Source organism: Hyposmocoma kahamanoa, unplaced genomic scaffold, assembly GCF_003589595.1.
Source record: "Hyposmocoma kahamanoa isolate Upper Pololo Valley unplaced genomic scaffold, ASM358959v1 232, whole genome shotgun sequence".
In the NCBI taxonomy this organism is placed as follows: Eukaryota; Metazoa; Arthropoda; class Insecta; order Lepidoptera; family Cosmopterigidae; genus Hyposmocoma; species Hyposmocoma kahamanoa.
This window is the reverse complement of record NW_020653750.1, coordinates 7,523,577-7,540,387: the sequence shown is the minus strand read 5'-3', so window position 1 is coordinate 7,540,387 and position 16,811 is coordinate 7,523,577. Positions and strand designations below refer to the sequence as shown.

Below are 16,811 nucleotides of genomic sequence, written 5' to 3'. Positions count from 1 at the left end.
AATTTAAATATTGTTGCCTAGTAAACAGAATTTAGATTCGCCTTTAATGTACATGAAAGCGTGGTTACTGGGCGACCGCCGCGCGGCGGCCGCATGAAAGCTTTCGCGTTGTGTAACTGGGCGCTTATACCTTTTGGTTGTTATGTGGATTTTTCACATTTGCTTATGCGAGTCTTTTTTAAAGAAATTGACAACAATGACACCACGTGAGGCACTAGCTTTCAAATCAAGCCATAGATTAATAAGAAACTCAACAGTTATAAATAATTACTTTTAGATATGATAACAGTAGCATTTAAGTAACGAGTCACTAATTCATTTACATGTCGCTTTACAAAATTACAAACGGAATTCGTTTATATGGCGTGCGAGCAATAATTTTAACAAAGTTAAAATCTGGTCTTTACGATTTTGATTTGTTTAACTCAAACTGTGCGTACGTTAGGTATTATCCAATTATTTTTTTATTACTAAAGTAATCTAATTTAATATCTACTATAATGTCTCATGTATGCGTGTACAATGTCGTTTAGTTGTTTAGTGTTGTCAATGCAGTATTTTGCTAATGTATCAGTAGGGAACTGTTTTTGTGTATAATTATTTAATATTGTTTTTATTACATTGTGATACAAGCTGTTTGTATCCTCAAAAAAAAAAAAAAATAAATAAAGAGCGCTTGGAAATATTCCTAGCTTTCCCAATGAGTAATATTTACTGCCTGATCTTTAAACTCATTACTTTATTCAAAAACAGAGTAATGCCAAACAGACCTATATTATTTTTCAACGACAGCCGAATGATTACGTATAGGACGCATAACAGTTTTTTCCAGATTTTTCGGATTTTTCTTTAACGGGCCATGTTTCCAGCTCTCCGGGTATCCCAGTTTTTCTATATCGTCCCACCATTGCTGTTCTCCCGAGCCCCATATCAGGTATAGAATATTGGTTCCAACTAATGTGACGAATACGAACCAAAATGCTATGCGCCACTGTCCTATAGTTTGCTGTAAAGGAAAATATAGATCGATTAGGAACTAATAGCATATACATATTGTAACATACTAACAAGTATGTAGGACTATATTCCTACCATTATAAACAATTTCTTTTGTTCCTTGACTTTTAATAATTCAACAGATTTTAAATTTGTATTGAATTGATATTAAGTTATTTTTTGTGAAATTACTCTACTAGTTTGTTATTATTAATACAAAGATAGAACACTGTAGATGGTTTTACGTCTAAAAAGTCGTTGAAAATCAAATACAAAGATCCGACAACAAGCACATAGCAAAATTCGTAAGGTCCGCTGGTTCGTTCCGTGGCTTAGTTGGCATAGCGTCTGGCACGTTTTGCTAGACGACGTCGGTTGGAATTTAGGAAGGATTTTTTTCAAAGTGTTCAATCAACCGGTTTTACTTTTGTACCAAAATAACGATATTTAAATAGATCACTCTAAATGGTGATAACTACTTGCAAAAGACCGCCCACCAAAATTATTTCTATAAATGACGCGAGAGGCATTGCAAAAACTATAGATCTAAAAAGTGTTAGATAGTACAACAAAAACTTAAATGTCAATTTTTGGTAAATTTATTATGTTTTGTTAAAACTCACGGAACAAATGTAGTCCTGCGAGGTTGTTGGCATTTTACAAATAACCCTGTATATTTAATTCTATGTACACTTCTGTCATTTACTTGAAAAGTAATATTATGACAATACGTATGTAAAAACGCTTGTTGACGTCATAAATATGGTATAAAATTCATAAAGCGTAAAGTCTGCCTGCACCAGATATATTTTTAAAAAACGAAAGTACATTTGTTCTACAATCTAACACGATGGAAAATATTTATGTGGTAGAGGGTGGTACATGTTACATTAAAAGATGCCTGTTGCTCTGATCTTAGAAATATCTAGAGCGATGATTCACAATGTGGTCTATGTCGACCCCCAGGGGCCCATTCTTTCCTATAAGGGGTTCATGTCAACGGAAAAAATATATGGGGTGCATGAAACGTTAATAGAGGTCCACGAGAGAGGAACTCATTTCGGCAGATCATGACCAAAATCTTGGCTTTCCAAAAATGGAATAATCCACATAACACATATTAGTACCTATGTAAATATTTTCATACAATAGACATATAAATTACTTAGGAAGTACTTAAACATTTCACAACAAACAATATATTTGGTTAGATAAATAATATAGAGTTCCGAGTGGCGCTGTTGTCAGCATTACTGTGGTCCGATTATGAAGGGTAAGGGTGCTGGTGCAATTACAGGCACATGGGGACTTCTCAACTTATGTCGCAGGGTGACGGGCACAGCGGCATTGCCCCTCAGAACTTTGCGACTTAAAGCTCTTAGTGGCACTGCAACTGTTATGGACAGGCGTGTAGTTTACCATCAGGCGCACGATTCTTTTATGGAGAACTGTATACGTTTTTGCAATGAGATTCCGGAGTATATATACTTAACTGCCTCAGTGGCACGGTTACCATGCTGGATTGCATGTTCGATTTCCGGGCCGGGAGAAATATTTGTATGGCCTACATTTATTTCTCTCGTGAGTTTGGGTGTAATTTGTAGTTGTCTACCTGTGTGTGTGTCTGTGTGTGGCGGGAATATGAGTATGTGTGTATATGTTATTATATTATTAAGGTTATCATTTCCTAAGTTTAAAACTTATATTAAAAGTATTTTAATTTAAAAGTCATATAACAAAATTGAAGATTACTTGTTAGATAAAGATGTATGGAAAGACAATATGAGTCTTGATTCCACACAATTATGATTCAAAGTGTATTCCATAGCATTTTAGTTTATTTGAAAAGAGCAATCTCTAAAGTTTGTTGCTCGTTCTTCGCAGGAAGGTTGGCCTAGTGAACGAGCAGTAGCTTAAAAATGACGTTTTCAAGTGTAAAAATTTTACCTATGGAATAAATGATTATTTGACTTTAACCTTGACGACTTGTTCGTCACCTGATATTATTAAAAAATCAATAGTATATTTCAATCAAAATTCTATAAATTGATGGCAAAGAACCTAGAAATGAGTAGGTATGCGAGATTACGCAAATACCTCCACGTAGCTGTGTAAATATCACTGTGACAGCTACTAAAGCAAAGCTAAATGGTTATAGCTACTCTTTTCTATATACTGGCTGTTCTATTAAATAGAAACAAATACTGCGAAACCAGAAACAAAACCTTCTTTAAAGTTTGTTCCAGTGATAACTAAAGAGAGCTGTACAAACAAAACTCTTCATTTAACAATATAGGAAAGTTATTGAAATAACTTTATCGAGTATACAAACGACAAATACCATAGAATTTTAATAACAACAGAGTTCCTGTAAAATTATCTATTCCAGATAATACCCCTATCAAAAGTCGGTATTATCAAAGGAAAACGTCATAGCACTTATATCTTTGAGAAGTTTGCTAGCAATCCTGCTGTCAAAACATAAAAGGCAAGCTTAATCCTTAGCAAGTTTCCAAGTTATCTTTCTGTTAGCTTGATAAGAAAATGCTTGAGTAGGTATCTATCGTTGTAACATAAAATACGAAAAGAAAATCAACAGGAATTCACCTTATTTTTATTACCAAAAATATAGGCAAATGCAAAAAAAAATCATGCATGCATGTCATTGTGTGTTGTGCTCGTTTCTGTTCTTTTCGTCACTCTTTTTTCTATTTTTTCTCATACAATCTATATCATTCACTTAACTTCGATAAACACCCGGCCACATAATTCGAGCCACTTTGCATTTTTATTCTTAAAGGGCTAGAAGTTAAAAATGTTGCTTTCATCGAAGAAAAAGTTTTCCCCCGTTTTACAAAATCAAATTTTCAACAAGAACGTATTGAAATGACGTTTATTAAACACCTTCGAAATTGCATAATAGTATTTGATCAATCAAATTACTTAAACTTAGGGCATTTGATAATGAACACCAACCTCCAATGTTTGTGGAATTACATCTACTTATTTGCCAAGTTTTATTAAAATCGGTTACCGTAATGTGGGTGAAATCCAATAAACCGGATTCATCGTCTAATTTGCTACCCTTAGAGGTGAAATATTTTCTTCAAATTTGAATGGAACCACTCCTGAAGTTACTCCCTTTCCAATAAAAAAATAATCTTAAATCATTATTGGTTCAAAAATGTCGGACAATTTGCGTAACATATACAAAAAAAAAAATACAGTCGAATTGAGAACTAAAGATGAAACGAATAGTGATTTGACCGGATTCCGGATATCCGGCGACCACGTAGGCCCAATAGCTAGATATCCGGCCGCCGGATATCTGACATACTGCCGTAGACATGTCGCAAGCGGTGTACAGCCTTTATTACTTGATTAGTGAATGATTGACCTTTCACATTGACAATTTGATTTGTTGTGATCACTTAGTTTTTATAAAAACGAATAATTTATTCTATTAATTAAATACAAACAAATACATAACAGAAAAATGTTAATAGTGAAAAAAAATCGCAAATTTGGCAATATTTTAATATCGGTGCTGTATGTTTGTTGTGCCGAAGGCAGATTTTTTGCAATAGAGAAGGAAAAAAGCCATTATATCATTCTTTGGCTATATTAAAATTTCTGGTTGTTATAAATATAAACCTAGCATTTGATACGCCCGTTATTATTTTGTTTCAATTTGATTTCATTAACTTGTTTGTGACCTATCTAATTCTAAGCCTTGATAATAGATTTGCCAAAGTAATAAATTTTTAATCTACTAATACGTTTCATTATTGTACGTACATATTGTATTTGAAGACAGTTCCAATCCATCATGATCGCGATTTTTTCATTTGGTCGTCCGGCAATAACAAGTAGTACCTAAAGTTTAACAAAGTTTGCAAGACTTTATAGTGCAAATATGTCCTCTGAAGCTGGTCTCGTCTATGAAAATACGTAATACCAACTTTTACCGCTTAATGCAGTACTAAGTTTATAGATAACCTTATTTAACTTCATAGTTCTTTATATTACAAGTAATAAACAGATAGTCAACAATCCCGTAGTTGCCGTTTCTCCTATTACTATTATTTTTAATCAATAAATCAATTTATTTGCCGTACTGTTATGAATTTTCCTCGGTTATAAATATCCGGTATCCAGCCGGATACCGAATAGCTACCGGATACCCGTATCATCTCTATTGAGAACCTCCTCCTTTTTTGAAGTCCGTTAAAAGTACAAAGTGGCTCAAATTGTATACCCATAAGTGAAGATTTTTCCACTTAACAGTGTTTTCTCTCTGTTTACAAACGAAAATCTGAACAAAAATAAATATTTACAAAGCATTTTTTACAGTAACTTTAATGAAATACAGTGCAATGTTCCTAGGTTGAAGTAATTAGTTCGTTTGTTTTGTATAAACTGTTGTAAAAAAGTTACTTCCTTCTTATATACCCGTAATTTTCAACTTTGACCGTTACGAATTGCGGAGTTGTTGTCTATGATCTACTTTATTCCTCTTTAGTAGCAAAAAAAGTGTTGACTTTTTTTCCAAAAGCAATGAACCGTGAAATAAAATGTCTTTTAAATTGGAAACGATTTGTTCCTACTGCATGCTTTTCCGTAAAAAGAATAATGAAATTAGTAAGGTAAAAACTTACGATTTTTTTATAATGTGTCAAACAACAACACCACTCATTAGGTCTCAAACTAGAGAATTTCTTGTAATATGAATACAAGAGCAACAGAAGTCAATCCGGGGCACATTGGTCCTACTGGCAATCGCACCCCCGACCTCTACATAGAGCCCGCACAGTACAAGCAGTACAGGATTTGCATGCCAATTTTTGAGACTGCATTATCCAATTTTCGTAGGTATATAATAATATCTCTATATATGATATCTTTCTTGCCTAAGTTATTTCAATGATCTTCTAAGTCAGTATTTGTTTTATAGATGCCTATCTAATTCAAATTCATATTCAAATTCAACTTAAAATCCTCTTTGTTTCATAAGTAAGCAAATTATATTTGAAAATTATATTGAAATTTAATTTTAGCTGCCTCTGTGGCCGAACGGCATTACCATGCTGGACTGCCACGCAGGTGTCCCGGGTTCGATTCCCGGGCCGGGAGAAATATTTGTATGGCCGACATTTATGTCTCTTGTGAGTTCGGGTGTAATTTGTGGTTGTTTACCTATGTGTGAGTCCCTGGTATCCGCGTACAGGGTTTTCCTTAGTGCGGGGTCATGAGTGTGTGCAATAAAAAATAAAATAAAAAGAAATCGTCACATTAGTTTACAATATTTATTTCAAACATCTTCTTAGATTGAGACTACATGTAAGAGCTAAACGGGTCACTATCACGGATTCTTGTCATCCAAGTACGCAAACCTTTAGTACAAAGTTTTTGTTTCACTATAGTTTTAAACCTCGTAAATGGCAAATTTTGAATATCAACCAGAATCTTAATATAGAAGCTTATACATTGCCCTTTAAATGAAATTTGTGAGTTTGTGAAGACGACTGTCAAGAATAGCTAGTTTATTTTTATTCCTCGTGTTAATGTTAAGTCTGTTGCTATTTTTGATAAAAAAAGTTACTTATCATCATAAATAATATTTTTGTAAAAACTCTCTCAAAAACACTATGTGGCCAGATTGTACATTGGCCTAACCGCAGTTTCTGCGGGACAAAGATTCCTATTAATATCGGCGGTATTACGCCAAAGCAAAATGCCGTATTATTATTAAACTGAAAGTAGCTGAAGTAAACCCATCTAGCTGTTTCAACGTCCGAAATCTAAGTTTACAAATAGGACACAAATAACAATAGGCCTTACTACTTATTTTATTTTCCTTAGGCTCAAGTTACATTGCAGCAGAATAGAATGGAACGGAAGCGTCAATTTCGTCTCGCTGCGACCTTCTCGCGCGCAGTCGCTGGATTGCTCGAGCATTTCCGGGAACACGCCTTGAGGCTATACTATTTCGTCGACATTTAACGTCACACTGCGCCTGCCTTTGCGCCACTTCCTGTGGATTCGGCGGGCGTCGTCGATGGTAGCTGCGGAATTGGCGCGAACGCGCGAGCATTCTCGAGCATGCGCGAGAATTCCGTGGAAGACGCGAGACGTGATTTTTGGCTAGCATCTAGTTCGTACGTTACACAATTGACCATAAAGTTCATTACGCATGTACAATACCGTTACAAAAATTCCTTCCATTCCGTTCCGCTGCAATACAAATTGAGCCTTGGGGTCATTGACTTACAAATAAATGGACGACGGGTCTAATACAAAAACCACGAAAAAAATGTCCCAAGTCTACCTATTCGAAATTTAAATTGTAATGTCATCGCAGTATCGCGCTGTCAGTAGAACAAATGAAGACTAAAGCGGAGTGTCGCGCTCTGTATACGATTTTAGCGCCTTACAAGTGCGGACGCTTTTTAGCGCGGACCCGACGTCCATATAATTGTAAGTCAATGCTTGGGGTGCACTAAAGGAGCCTCTCCGTACGACGTACCATTCCTTTTCTGTGCGCTCGGCTCACCCTGGGTAACAATCGGTGAAGCCTTTCACAATGGTGGCAAGCCATACCAAGACCGGATTCACATAGTAAAATTATTTATGTTGAAATGTTAAAATAAGAGCTTTATTTCAATATGGCGATTTATAATTGAGCACCATGTTTTAAATGTAATACAAATATCCACACCCTGGGCAACAATCGGTAAGTACCTTGCGCCGATTGGCAAATAATTTCACCATGATGCCAATTATTATAATATGTTTGTTACTTTGAGGCAAAATATACAATAAGCGAGCGAGACTATTTTCCTTAAAGATATAATCAAGTAAAAAATCAATACTCACATTTGGTGTCAACAAGCCAATCAAATACGGCGTGACAATCCCCGAAACGGCACCTATTCCGTTTACAATGGCAGAACAGGTTCCAGCATAATTCGGAGCAATATCCATAGCATTTATCTTCACGCTGCTGTAGAAGCCAGCCATGAAAGCCATGGATACTATAAATAGGGCTACTGCTTGTATTCGATTACACCCTGAGTACGATGCTAGGATTATTAGAATAGCCGGTATTGTTGCCGCTGTAAAGGTAGAAATAGTTCGATAAAGTTAAGTTTGAAGTTATATAGTATTTGGGCTTTTTGTTGTACAATTAGAAAGTGTTTAATAACGCGCACACTCAACATAGCCCCGCACTAGGGAAACCGTGTGTCGCGGGTGCCATGGACACACACATAGACAACCACAAATTACACCCAAACTCACGAGAGAAATAAATTTAGGCCATACAAATACTTCTCCCGGTCCGGGAATCGTACCTGGGCCCTCTGCGTGGCAGTCCGGCATGGTAACTGTTCGGCCACAGAGGCAGTTAGAAAGTGTTTGAGGGTTGGATTCCACGACTCGGCACGCTTCAGTGAATTATCATTTAGCATTGCATCCATATTTAATGTGCGATGCGGAAACGTGTTGATTAGTGGTATCTTAAGATGAGTCCACATTTGTGACATTTCAACGCATCGTGACTCCGTGACCGTAACAGATATGCGTGACAAAGATATAAGTGTGGACGGTTTTTGTCACGCGGAGAAATGACACTGCGCAGCGATTCACGACCCGCGACGGGTCGTGGATGTACACACGCCAGCACATCAAGCTACACATTGACGTATCTTGTTCCGTTGCACTGGAGGCGACTTTCGAACAAAAATGTGTAGTCCGATGTGCCGTTGTCCGTACAACACCGCGTAATTGTAGCGAATGTGGACGGTGATTTTGTGTTGTCACGCTCCGATGTCACACTATGTCACGAATCGTTCCGTCAGAAGGCGGTTTCTTAAAGGATTTTCTATCCTTCTCCTAGTGTAATTAGTCGTCCACACTTTTGTGTTTGCCACACGTGACAGATACGGTATAATTTTGTGCTACATTACGGATCGGCTCGGTATAATGTGTGTAATAAAACACAAAGAAATACAAACGGTAAATCTACAATATAACTGCCTCCGTGGCCGAACGGTTACCATGCCGGACTGCCACGCAGAGGTCCCAGGTTCGATTCCCGGGCCGGGAGAAATATTTGTATGGCCTACATATATTTCTCTCGTGACTTTGGGTGTAATTTGTGGTTGTCTATATGTGTGTCCATGGCACCCGCGACACAGGGTTTCCCTAGTGCGGGGCTATGTTGAGTGTGTGCGTTATTTATTATTATTTATTATTTAATATAATACCTACACATGTAGTGTAGCAAGTATCGTGGAACGTCACGGAGTCTCGGTGGGTTGAAATCTCACAAATATGAATCCACCTTTACTCTCATAAAGTAACTAGGTATTATTATTTTTCCTTAATGTCAGCCTATAGTATTGGGTCAGTATCAGGTTGATTATATTTTTCCGGTTAATTCTGTTCGAGCACGCCAAAATGACTGACATAACCATTATCGGTGGAGATTATTATAGTCTTCTAAGGAGTTGTATGAATAGAGTCGACAATATTAAGGATCTCGGCGTGCATTTTGATTCTTACCTGCTCTTCGATCAATATGTCGCTAGTAAAGTTGCTAAAGCACACAGTGCCATTAGGTTCTTGATGCGGACATGCAATGATTTTACCGACGTAAAGCCTATTAATTAACTTTATTGTATTTAGATTATAAGACAAAGTAGGTCAGGCTATGTGGCGCTTTGTAAGTGTTATCACTTTCTACCTCGATTACAGGTGATAAGTGATTACATTTGATTACTATTTAACATAATAAACAGTAAAATTAAGTTATCAGAACTACTGCCTAAGTTATCCCTCAGGACTAACTAGCTGAGTCTTAGGCGTCGTCCGGTGTTGTGTGTGCCCGTGGCCATGACCTATTTATTACAAGCAAAATTCATTTTTTATCAGAGTAATTAAGGAGTATAAGAAATCTTCTATGGACATAGATCTGTTCTGTACCAATGTAGGCTTGATTCGACTTATTTTTACTAAGCAATATTTTAGTTAATTACCTCTCATTGTTTCGTTTCCTATGTGATAAGATAACAGTGTGCAGTTGGTTCAACTGTATGTGGCTAAATAATTTTCTTTTTTCCTTGCATTGGTGATTTATCTATGACCTATGATTTCTATTTATGTAAAATAATACATTTCGAGTTCTTAGGTTTTCGCGATTATTACACATAGGAAATGAAACTATTTTTCCGGATTTAAATCGCGTATATTTGTTTTTTTTCAAACAAACCGACGTTTCGGGCCCTTTACAGGTCCCATGGTCACGGTTGACTGAGGTGGTATAGTCTACAACCAGTTATGTCTAATATTAATGCAAACCATCCTATTTTTTCACTATAGTTACTAGTAACTAATAGTTATTAATTAAATACCTTATTTTTAATTTTACAAAGACAACATTCCAATTTACGCTACATTAAGTTTTACAAATTTTTTTATTAATGAATTATTGATAGAAATTAGAATAAACTAAAACATATTAATTAGTACTGCAGTCTTATGTTTGTTTGGGATTTTTCATTAGAGGAAATACTGGATCGGCAACAGAGTTCTTTTGCGTCTCGTGGCTTGAACCCCTCCTTGCTCAGGTTTCAATGCAAACACTCGCGACAAACAACAACCTTGCTTGTATAACAAATAACTATTTTTCTTAATGTTAATGTTTGTAAATTCTACCAGTTCATTTATGGTAGTTTCATAACATTTTACCATTTATTTACATTGTCAAATACAGTCACCATCGTTTGAAAAAGAACGTGCCTTTAGTCTCATATTGACATATTAAATAACTGTACATACTGTATTGATCAATTTAGATCTTACTGTTAGGCACGGGTGTTCTCTAAAAAGGGTCTTAAAATCTAGTCTACCTTAGAGGCTTGCTCAATGCAACTACACATGTTTTTAAAGATTTTTTTTTTTAAACTTCCCAGATAACTTGTAGGTTTTGTTGCGATCTTTAAATTTTAGATCGAAAAGATTTACTAGGTTATTAACATTTACATACTTTCTGCTTTTTCTAAAAGAAAAAAAATGTACTTACCTATAGTAGTATAAAGTTTTCTTCCAGTAGTTATGCTGTGCCATTTCTTTCTAATACAAAGATCACAGAGAGCAGCAAATATGAAGGAGAAGATATACATCGCAACGTAGGGTATGGCGGACATTACACCTGTCTCTTTTATATTGAATTTCAGGACGTCACTAAAGTATTTCGGGAGGTCAGTGATCATTGCAAAGTATCCTGCGTCATGGCCGATCTGTATAACCAAAGTTCAGTGAGTAGGTGATGTTGGAAAAGGAATTATATTTTCAGAACATGAGGTTTGGTGGTATTCATTACGGTCGAGTAAAAATGTCTAAATTTTGTAGTAATTTTTCGTAGTTAAACTATAGAGGAATGTATACACTAATTTGTATACAAACTATTTTTATTAGTCATCATTATTGTATTTTACTTACAGCGGCTAATACAAGAACCCATAATGGTGCAGATCTCAGTATAGCTTTGAATGGAACTGGATCTAGTTTTCTATGTAAAGCTGAAGCTTCTATGTTGTTATTTAGATATTCCTTTTCTTGTTCTGAGATGAATGGATGATCGTTAGGTGTATTGTAGCAGAGAAGAGCCTGTATAAAGATTACACTTCTGTCGTTGAAAATGTCGGTGAATAACGCGCATTAGACTCGAGAAGAGCAGGTAAAACTTTTGAGTATTCGTAAGATATGATGTTACAAATGCGTTTGGTTGGTGGTAAAATTTACTGTTTTCATCACGAGCTACTTGTTTTCCAAATGTCGCAAATACCGACCGCTCGCAATAGAATACATTTGGCTGCTTGTAAACAACAGTAATTATGGTGCAAAAAAACTAGGACAGAGATAATTTGGATTTTTTTGTTAATAGAATCTTAAGTTTATGGAGAGATCTTACCCAAAATACAAACCAAATGATGCCCAAAGTTCCAAATACGTAGAAAACATTCGCCCAATGTCCCCCATTTGCTAATAAAATTCCAGAAAGATAAGGGCCTACGATATTTCCCACTTGAGCACCTCCAAAAATCATAGCTCCAAAGCGTGACCTTTCCGATGGTGGTACCCACCGTGCTAAAAGGAGAACGCAGGCTGGAGTCACTGGACCCTGGAATAATCCTTTATTTTAAAAATAATATGCTAACAAAGCTGTTGAAACTAGATAACTTACTTCATATTGTTATCATTGTTAAGGTTAACAAAGAAGAAGATAAAGATAAAGAATAAAGATAAAGATATGACGTAAGTTATCTAGTTTGGACAAGAAATATATATAAATATAATGCCAACTGGGTAGATAACACTGCTACACTTATTTTAATTCAAAAACCAAACGCAAAATAGAAGGATATGAATTTTAAATTGGTATATGTATACAAGATTTAACAGGAAACACTAAAGACAGTATAAATTATCATAAAATAAATTTGTGTCAATAAATCTTAATCTCGACTCACGTATTTCATCAACGAACAAAAAACGAACGTTAACACCAACCTCGCCAAACCCTTCAATGACTCTAATAACAAACAATCCAATAGCTCCTCCAATACTGACAGCCCAAGGTGTAATGACAGTTGCTATGGAAGTGCTAAGTAGACCAAGGCCGACAGTCCATTTTCCCCCAAATCTCTCAGCTAGAAGTCCTCCAGGGAGATGCGTGAGAACGTACCCGTAGTAGAATGCACTGAGAAGCAGCCCTTGAGTAGCTTCGTCCCAGTCGTACTGGCCATGGTACTGAAACGATTTTATGCGTATTGAAACATCTACTTATAAGTTACGATATCGAGTTCTTAGGTTTTCGCGATTATTACACATTGAAATTATTGTAACTATTCATTTATCAGCCGCGACCACGACATGTAAAGATCCCGAAACATTGATTTGTTTGAATAAAACATGTATACGCGATTTTAGATCCGAAAAAATAGTTTTCTTTTCCTATATTTTAAAGGATTTTTCAATGAAATTTCCGCGCCAGTTTTGTAACTCATAAGGACTGATTATGTGCCGCCTTGATGTGTTCTGCCGTTTGTAAACCATATTTTAGGTAAATAATTATCATAATTGAGGCTATCACCGCAAAAGTGTACACCACTACACTTTTGTACAATATTACTTTAAATGATAATTAATCACTTTTTTTCCGTGGTTACACCCACAGACCAATGTTACACTTTTACGCTGATAGCTTCATTTATTTTAATTTATTGATTCCACAGCCGTTAAGTTTCGACGTATACAGAAAAAAAATCTTGTTATTTGTAAAAGCACACGAACGGTCGAACATTGATTAGACAACAATATATCGATGCGTTTTTTTGTCCGAGATGTCTAGTGCCTATCGAACATTGACACTGTATCAATTGTAAGAGAAGCACGTATATTAGTAATGAGCGATTTGTTATCTATTTGTTTCGATGGCTTTATATAGTAAAGTCGAGGTAGTATAATAAAACATGTAAAGAGTTTGTCAACAAGACCTTTGTTTTGTAAATCAAAATAAAACAATAAATTTAGATCACAATATTTCAAATGTTTAATGTATTAAAAAAAGTAAGGTTTGGGAATCATGAATGATATCTGATAAATGTCCACGACGATTCTGTGGTCGCATCGACATCTGTAACTGTTTACAGATGTCGATTCTTTCATCAAAGTTGTTAATCATTTTTTGACAAAATGCTGGGTCGGTTTCGTTAATCACTTCACGAGTTTTGAGTTTTAAGGCTGCAATCTATTCGATTGGCTTCGCATAGACTTTGTCTTCAACATAACCCCATAAATTATAATCCAGCGGTGTTGAATCACAAGATTTAACACCATGATAATTTCACGAAATTCAGCAGCCAGCCCGCTGGCCACTTAACGGCTAAATTTCGTGAAATTATGCGATCGGGAAATTTGGTTTGCAATAAATTCATTGTTTCGGTGGCTGTGTGACTTGTGGCACCGCCTTGTTGAAACCACATGTTAGTGATATCATCATTACCATATCATCAATAATAGGTTCACCAGACCCTGCATTACCATCAAGTGCGGTCTTATGGCATAATGTGAAACGTTTAGTTTACGCAGATTACGAGTGTGTGTTACCAGACTTGTCTAATTATACTATGCATTATCTTCGATTTCAATTTTAGTATATTGCAACTTTGAAAAATACATTTCAAATGATTTATTTATCTTCTAAGTGAACGAACTATACGGATCGTTAAACAAAGTACAGTGAGATCCAAGCTTGATACACCGTTCTTATCGTAAGTGTTGAATTTAAATCTTAAATGTCAAGTTCGTTAGGACCTTGAACCTGTGCGAGCAAAATATCATGAGATTACTCTATCTACAATGCCAATCAACTTTGTTCATGGAATCCAAATGTTGAGATAAGTCTGAGTGGATTTTAATCAATAGTTAATTTTATTTAAATTAGTAGTTTTTGGCATTTTCTCATGTTACACATTTCATGTTTCTGAACAAATACATAAATAAAAAATCTTATTTATGGCAACAATTAGTAATTTTCTGTAGTTCGGTAAGGATTGATTTTTAGAAACAGTTGAAATATTTTTTTTTACTGTCTTTTTTCGATGGAATAAATACGAACTTATTTAACACTCTGTACAAGGTCGCTAGGTTACAAATTTTAATGAGTTTGTTACAATAGTAGTTGTAAAAGTTTTATAACACTGTTTATTTACTCGAAGCACAACCAGGGTCTCCGAGACGAGATTAAACAGGCAATTGTAATATCACGTTTTAGAGTAATTAAAGTCGAATTAAGGAAAATTCAAACCACCATTTCTAAGTTCATTTTCCTTCCGTGTAGGTATGCTATGTGGAAATAATTGTCTAATATTTATAATCGACTTTTGATCCGTGTGTTTTTTCCTGTAACTTTTATCCTTGATCACATATTTAATGTGTTCCGAGATGCCATTTTTTTAATAAGAAACTGACATAGTATTAACAAGTACGGTAACTCCATACAAACGTAGCAGCGCGGCTTTTTTATTAATACCAAATGACGGGACGAACAAGTCGTGCGCCTGGCGCCATAAGCGACGCGCCTATCCACAACAGTTGCAATGTCACTTAGAGCTTTTAATCGCAAAGATCTTAAGGGCACTGCCACTGTGCCCGTCACCCCGTGATGTAGGTTGAAGAGCCCCATGTGCTTGTATTACACTCACCCTTCCGAACCGGAACGCAAGTAATGCTCAAGGGCTCTACAGACCAAACCCTGGCGACACCGCCCGGCTTGGTATCGGCGACCTTATTTCTAATAAATTTTTTTTAACATCAAGTGATGGGACGAATAAGTCGTGCGCCTGATGGTAAGCTACACGCCTGTCTATAACAGTTGCAGTGTCACTCAGAGCTTTAAATCCCAAAGATCTGAGGGGCACTGACAGTGCGCCCGGCACCCTGAGACACAAGTTGACAAGTCCCATGTGCCTGTAATTTCACCAGCACCCTTACCCTTCAAAACCGGAATTCATTTTTCATTTTTTTTAAATTTATGTAAAATGCTGACATTACTGCTTGGCGCCAAAAATAGGTAAGGTGGCAGTACTACCCTGGACGAACTCTTTCTCAAGGAGCTCTACTGCTACTAAATTTAATCCTACGACAGGATTCTAGAAACAAGGCTGCTGACACTACCCGCTCACATACTAGCCTTTCATTAGTGTGTATTCGTACATGGCGCACAGCGGGCGTGCACACAGACCAGTCATGCTGCTGCTACCTTTGTAAGAAGTTACCATACTTGTCTTACTATACTATGAAACTGGCTCACTTTGATGATCGCTGTGCTATTCCCTTTAATGATGTCATCAGGGTCTGCGCAGGTTTCGCCGGTGATATGAATTTGATGCGCAGTCTTCTTCACCATTTGAGTGATTGTCATACTAAGACATACTCGCATTGTAAAAGAGTTCGCCAGAGCAAAAAGTCCTAATATACCCATTACATAGCGCTGAGGTATGAAGATTGCTGTAAAAAATTGTTCATATATGTACATGGTTATTTGTATAACACTAACTACCTCCCTATATTACGAACATCATAAATAGTAGTATAGTTGTAGTAACCTATGGTCCATGACTTTTTCAAAATATAACAAATTTGCCAAAAATTTACTTTGAAGTTTTTATTGTAATATCTGACCATCGAGTATATAACCAGAAATAGAGACGAAATGTCATTTAATTTATTTGAAAAATATTCTACCATATCATTACTGTGACAACTGCAGTCCGATTGGCTAGCCCGAGTTCGAAACAATTGACGGGTGTCGTCAACTGTTTCACTTAAAATCGACCAGTTAACTTGAGCTTTGCTATAATGGACGATAATTGCTAAAATTACATATCTAATATTCAATTACCGATGAAATGTGACTCCGTTTGTTTTGTAATTACATGTTTTGCTGTTTCTCCCACACCACCGAATAGAACAGCACGGCATTGTTAGAGATATTTATTATCTTTATTACAATAAATACAGAATATTTTTTGGAATATACGGAGACGTACACACAGGTCAGTAGTTGGCCTGTCTATATTTCAGTGCAAACGAGAGTTGATATTTATAAGAGCTGTATCGCTAATGTGTTACCCGGAATATATGGCCCTTATTTCGTCTTTATTTTTTGTTATATACTCGATGTATCTGACACATTGTAGTAAAGTTGTTTAGCAACGCCTTCCGCGTGCTATCATTCATAAAAAAAA

At 36.0% G+C, this 16,811-nt stretch overlaps 1 protein-coding gene across 1 annotated transcript in view; it reads right to left on the bottom strand.

Moving 5' to 3' along the window:
* Positions 1 to 775: 775 nt before the first annotated feature.
* Positions 776 to 16,811, bottom strand: part of LOC113228648 (putative inorganic phosphate cotransporter) — a 16,803-nt gene continuing 767 nt past the window's right edge. The window contains exons 2-8 of the mRNA XM_026462005.1: positions 15,875 to 16,071; positions 12,571 to 12,810; positions 11,972 to 12,181; positions 11,500 to 11,667; positions 11,081 to 11,297; positions 7,873 to 8,111; positions 776 to 1,006 (exon numbers count right to left, since the gene is read on the bottom strand). Of these exons, the coding sequence (XP_026317790.1) occupies positions 776 to 1,006; positions 7,873 to 8,111; positions 11,081 to 11,297; positions 11,500 to 11,667; positions 11,972 to 12,181; positions 12,571 to 12,810; positions 15,875 to 16,071 (1,502 nt within the window). The remainder of the gene's footprint in view (positions 1,007 to 7,872; positions 8,112 to 11,080; positions 11,298 to 11,499; positions 11,668 to 11,971; positions 12,182 to 12,570; positions 12,811 to 15,874; positions 16,072 to 16,811) is intronic.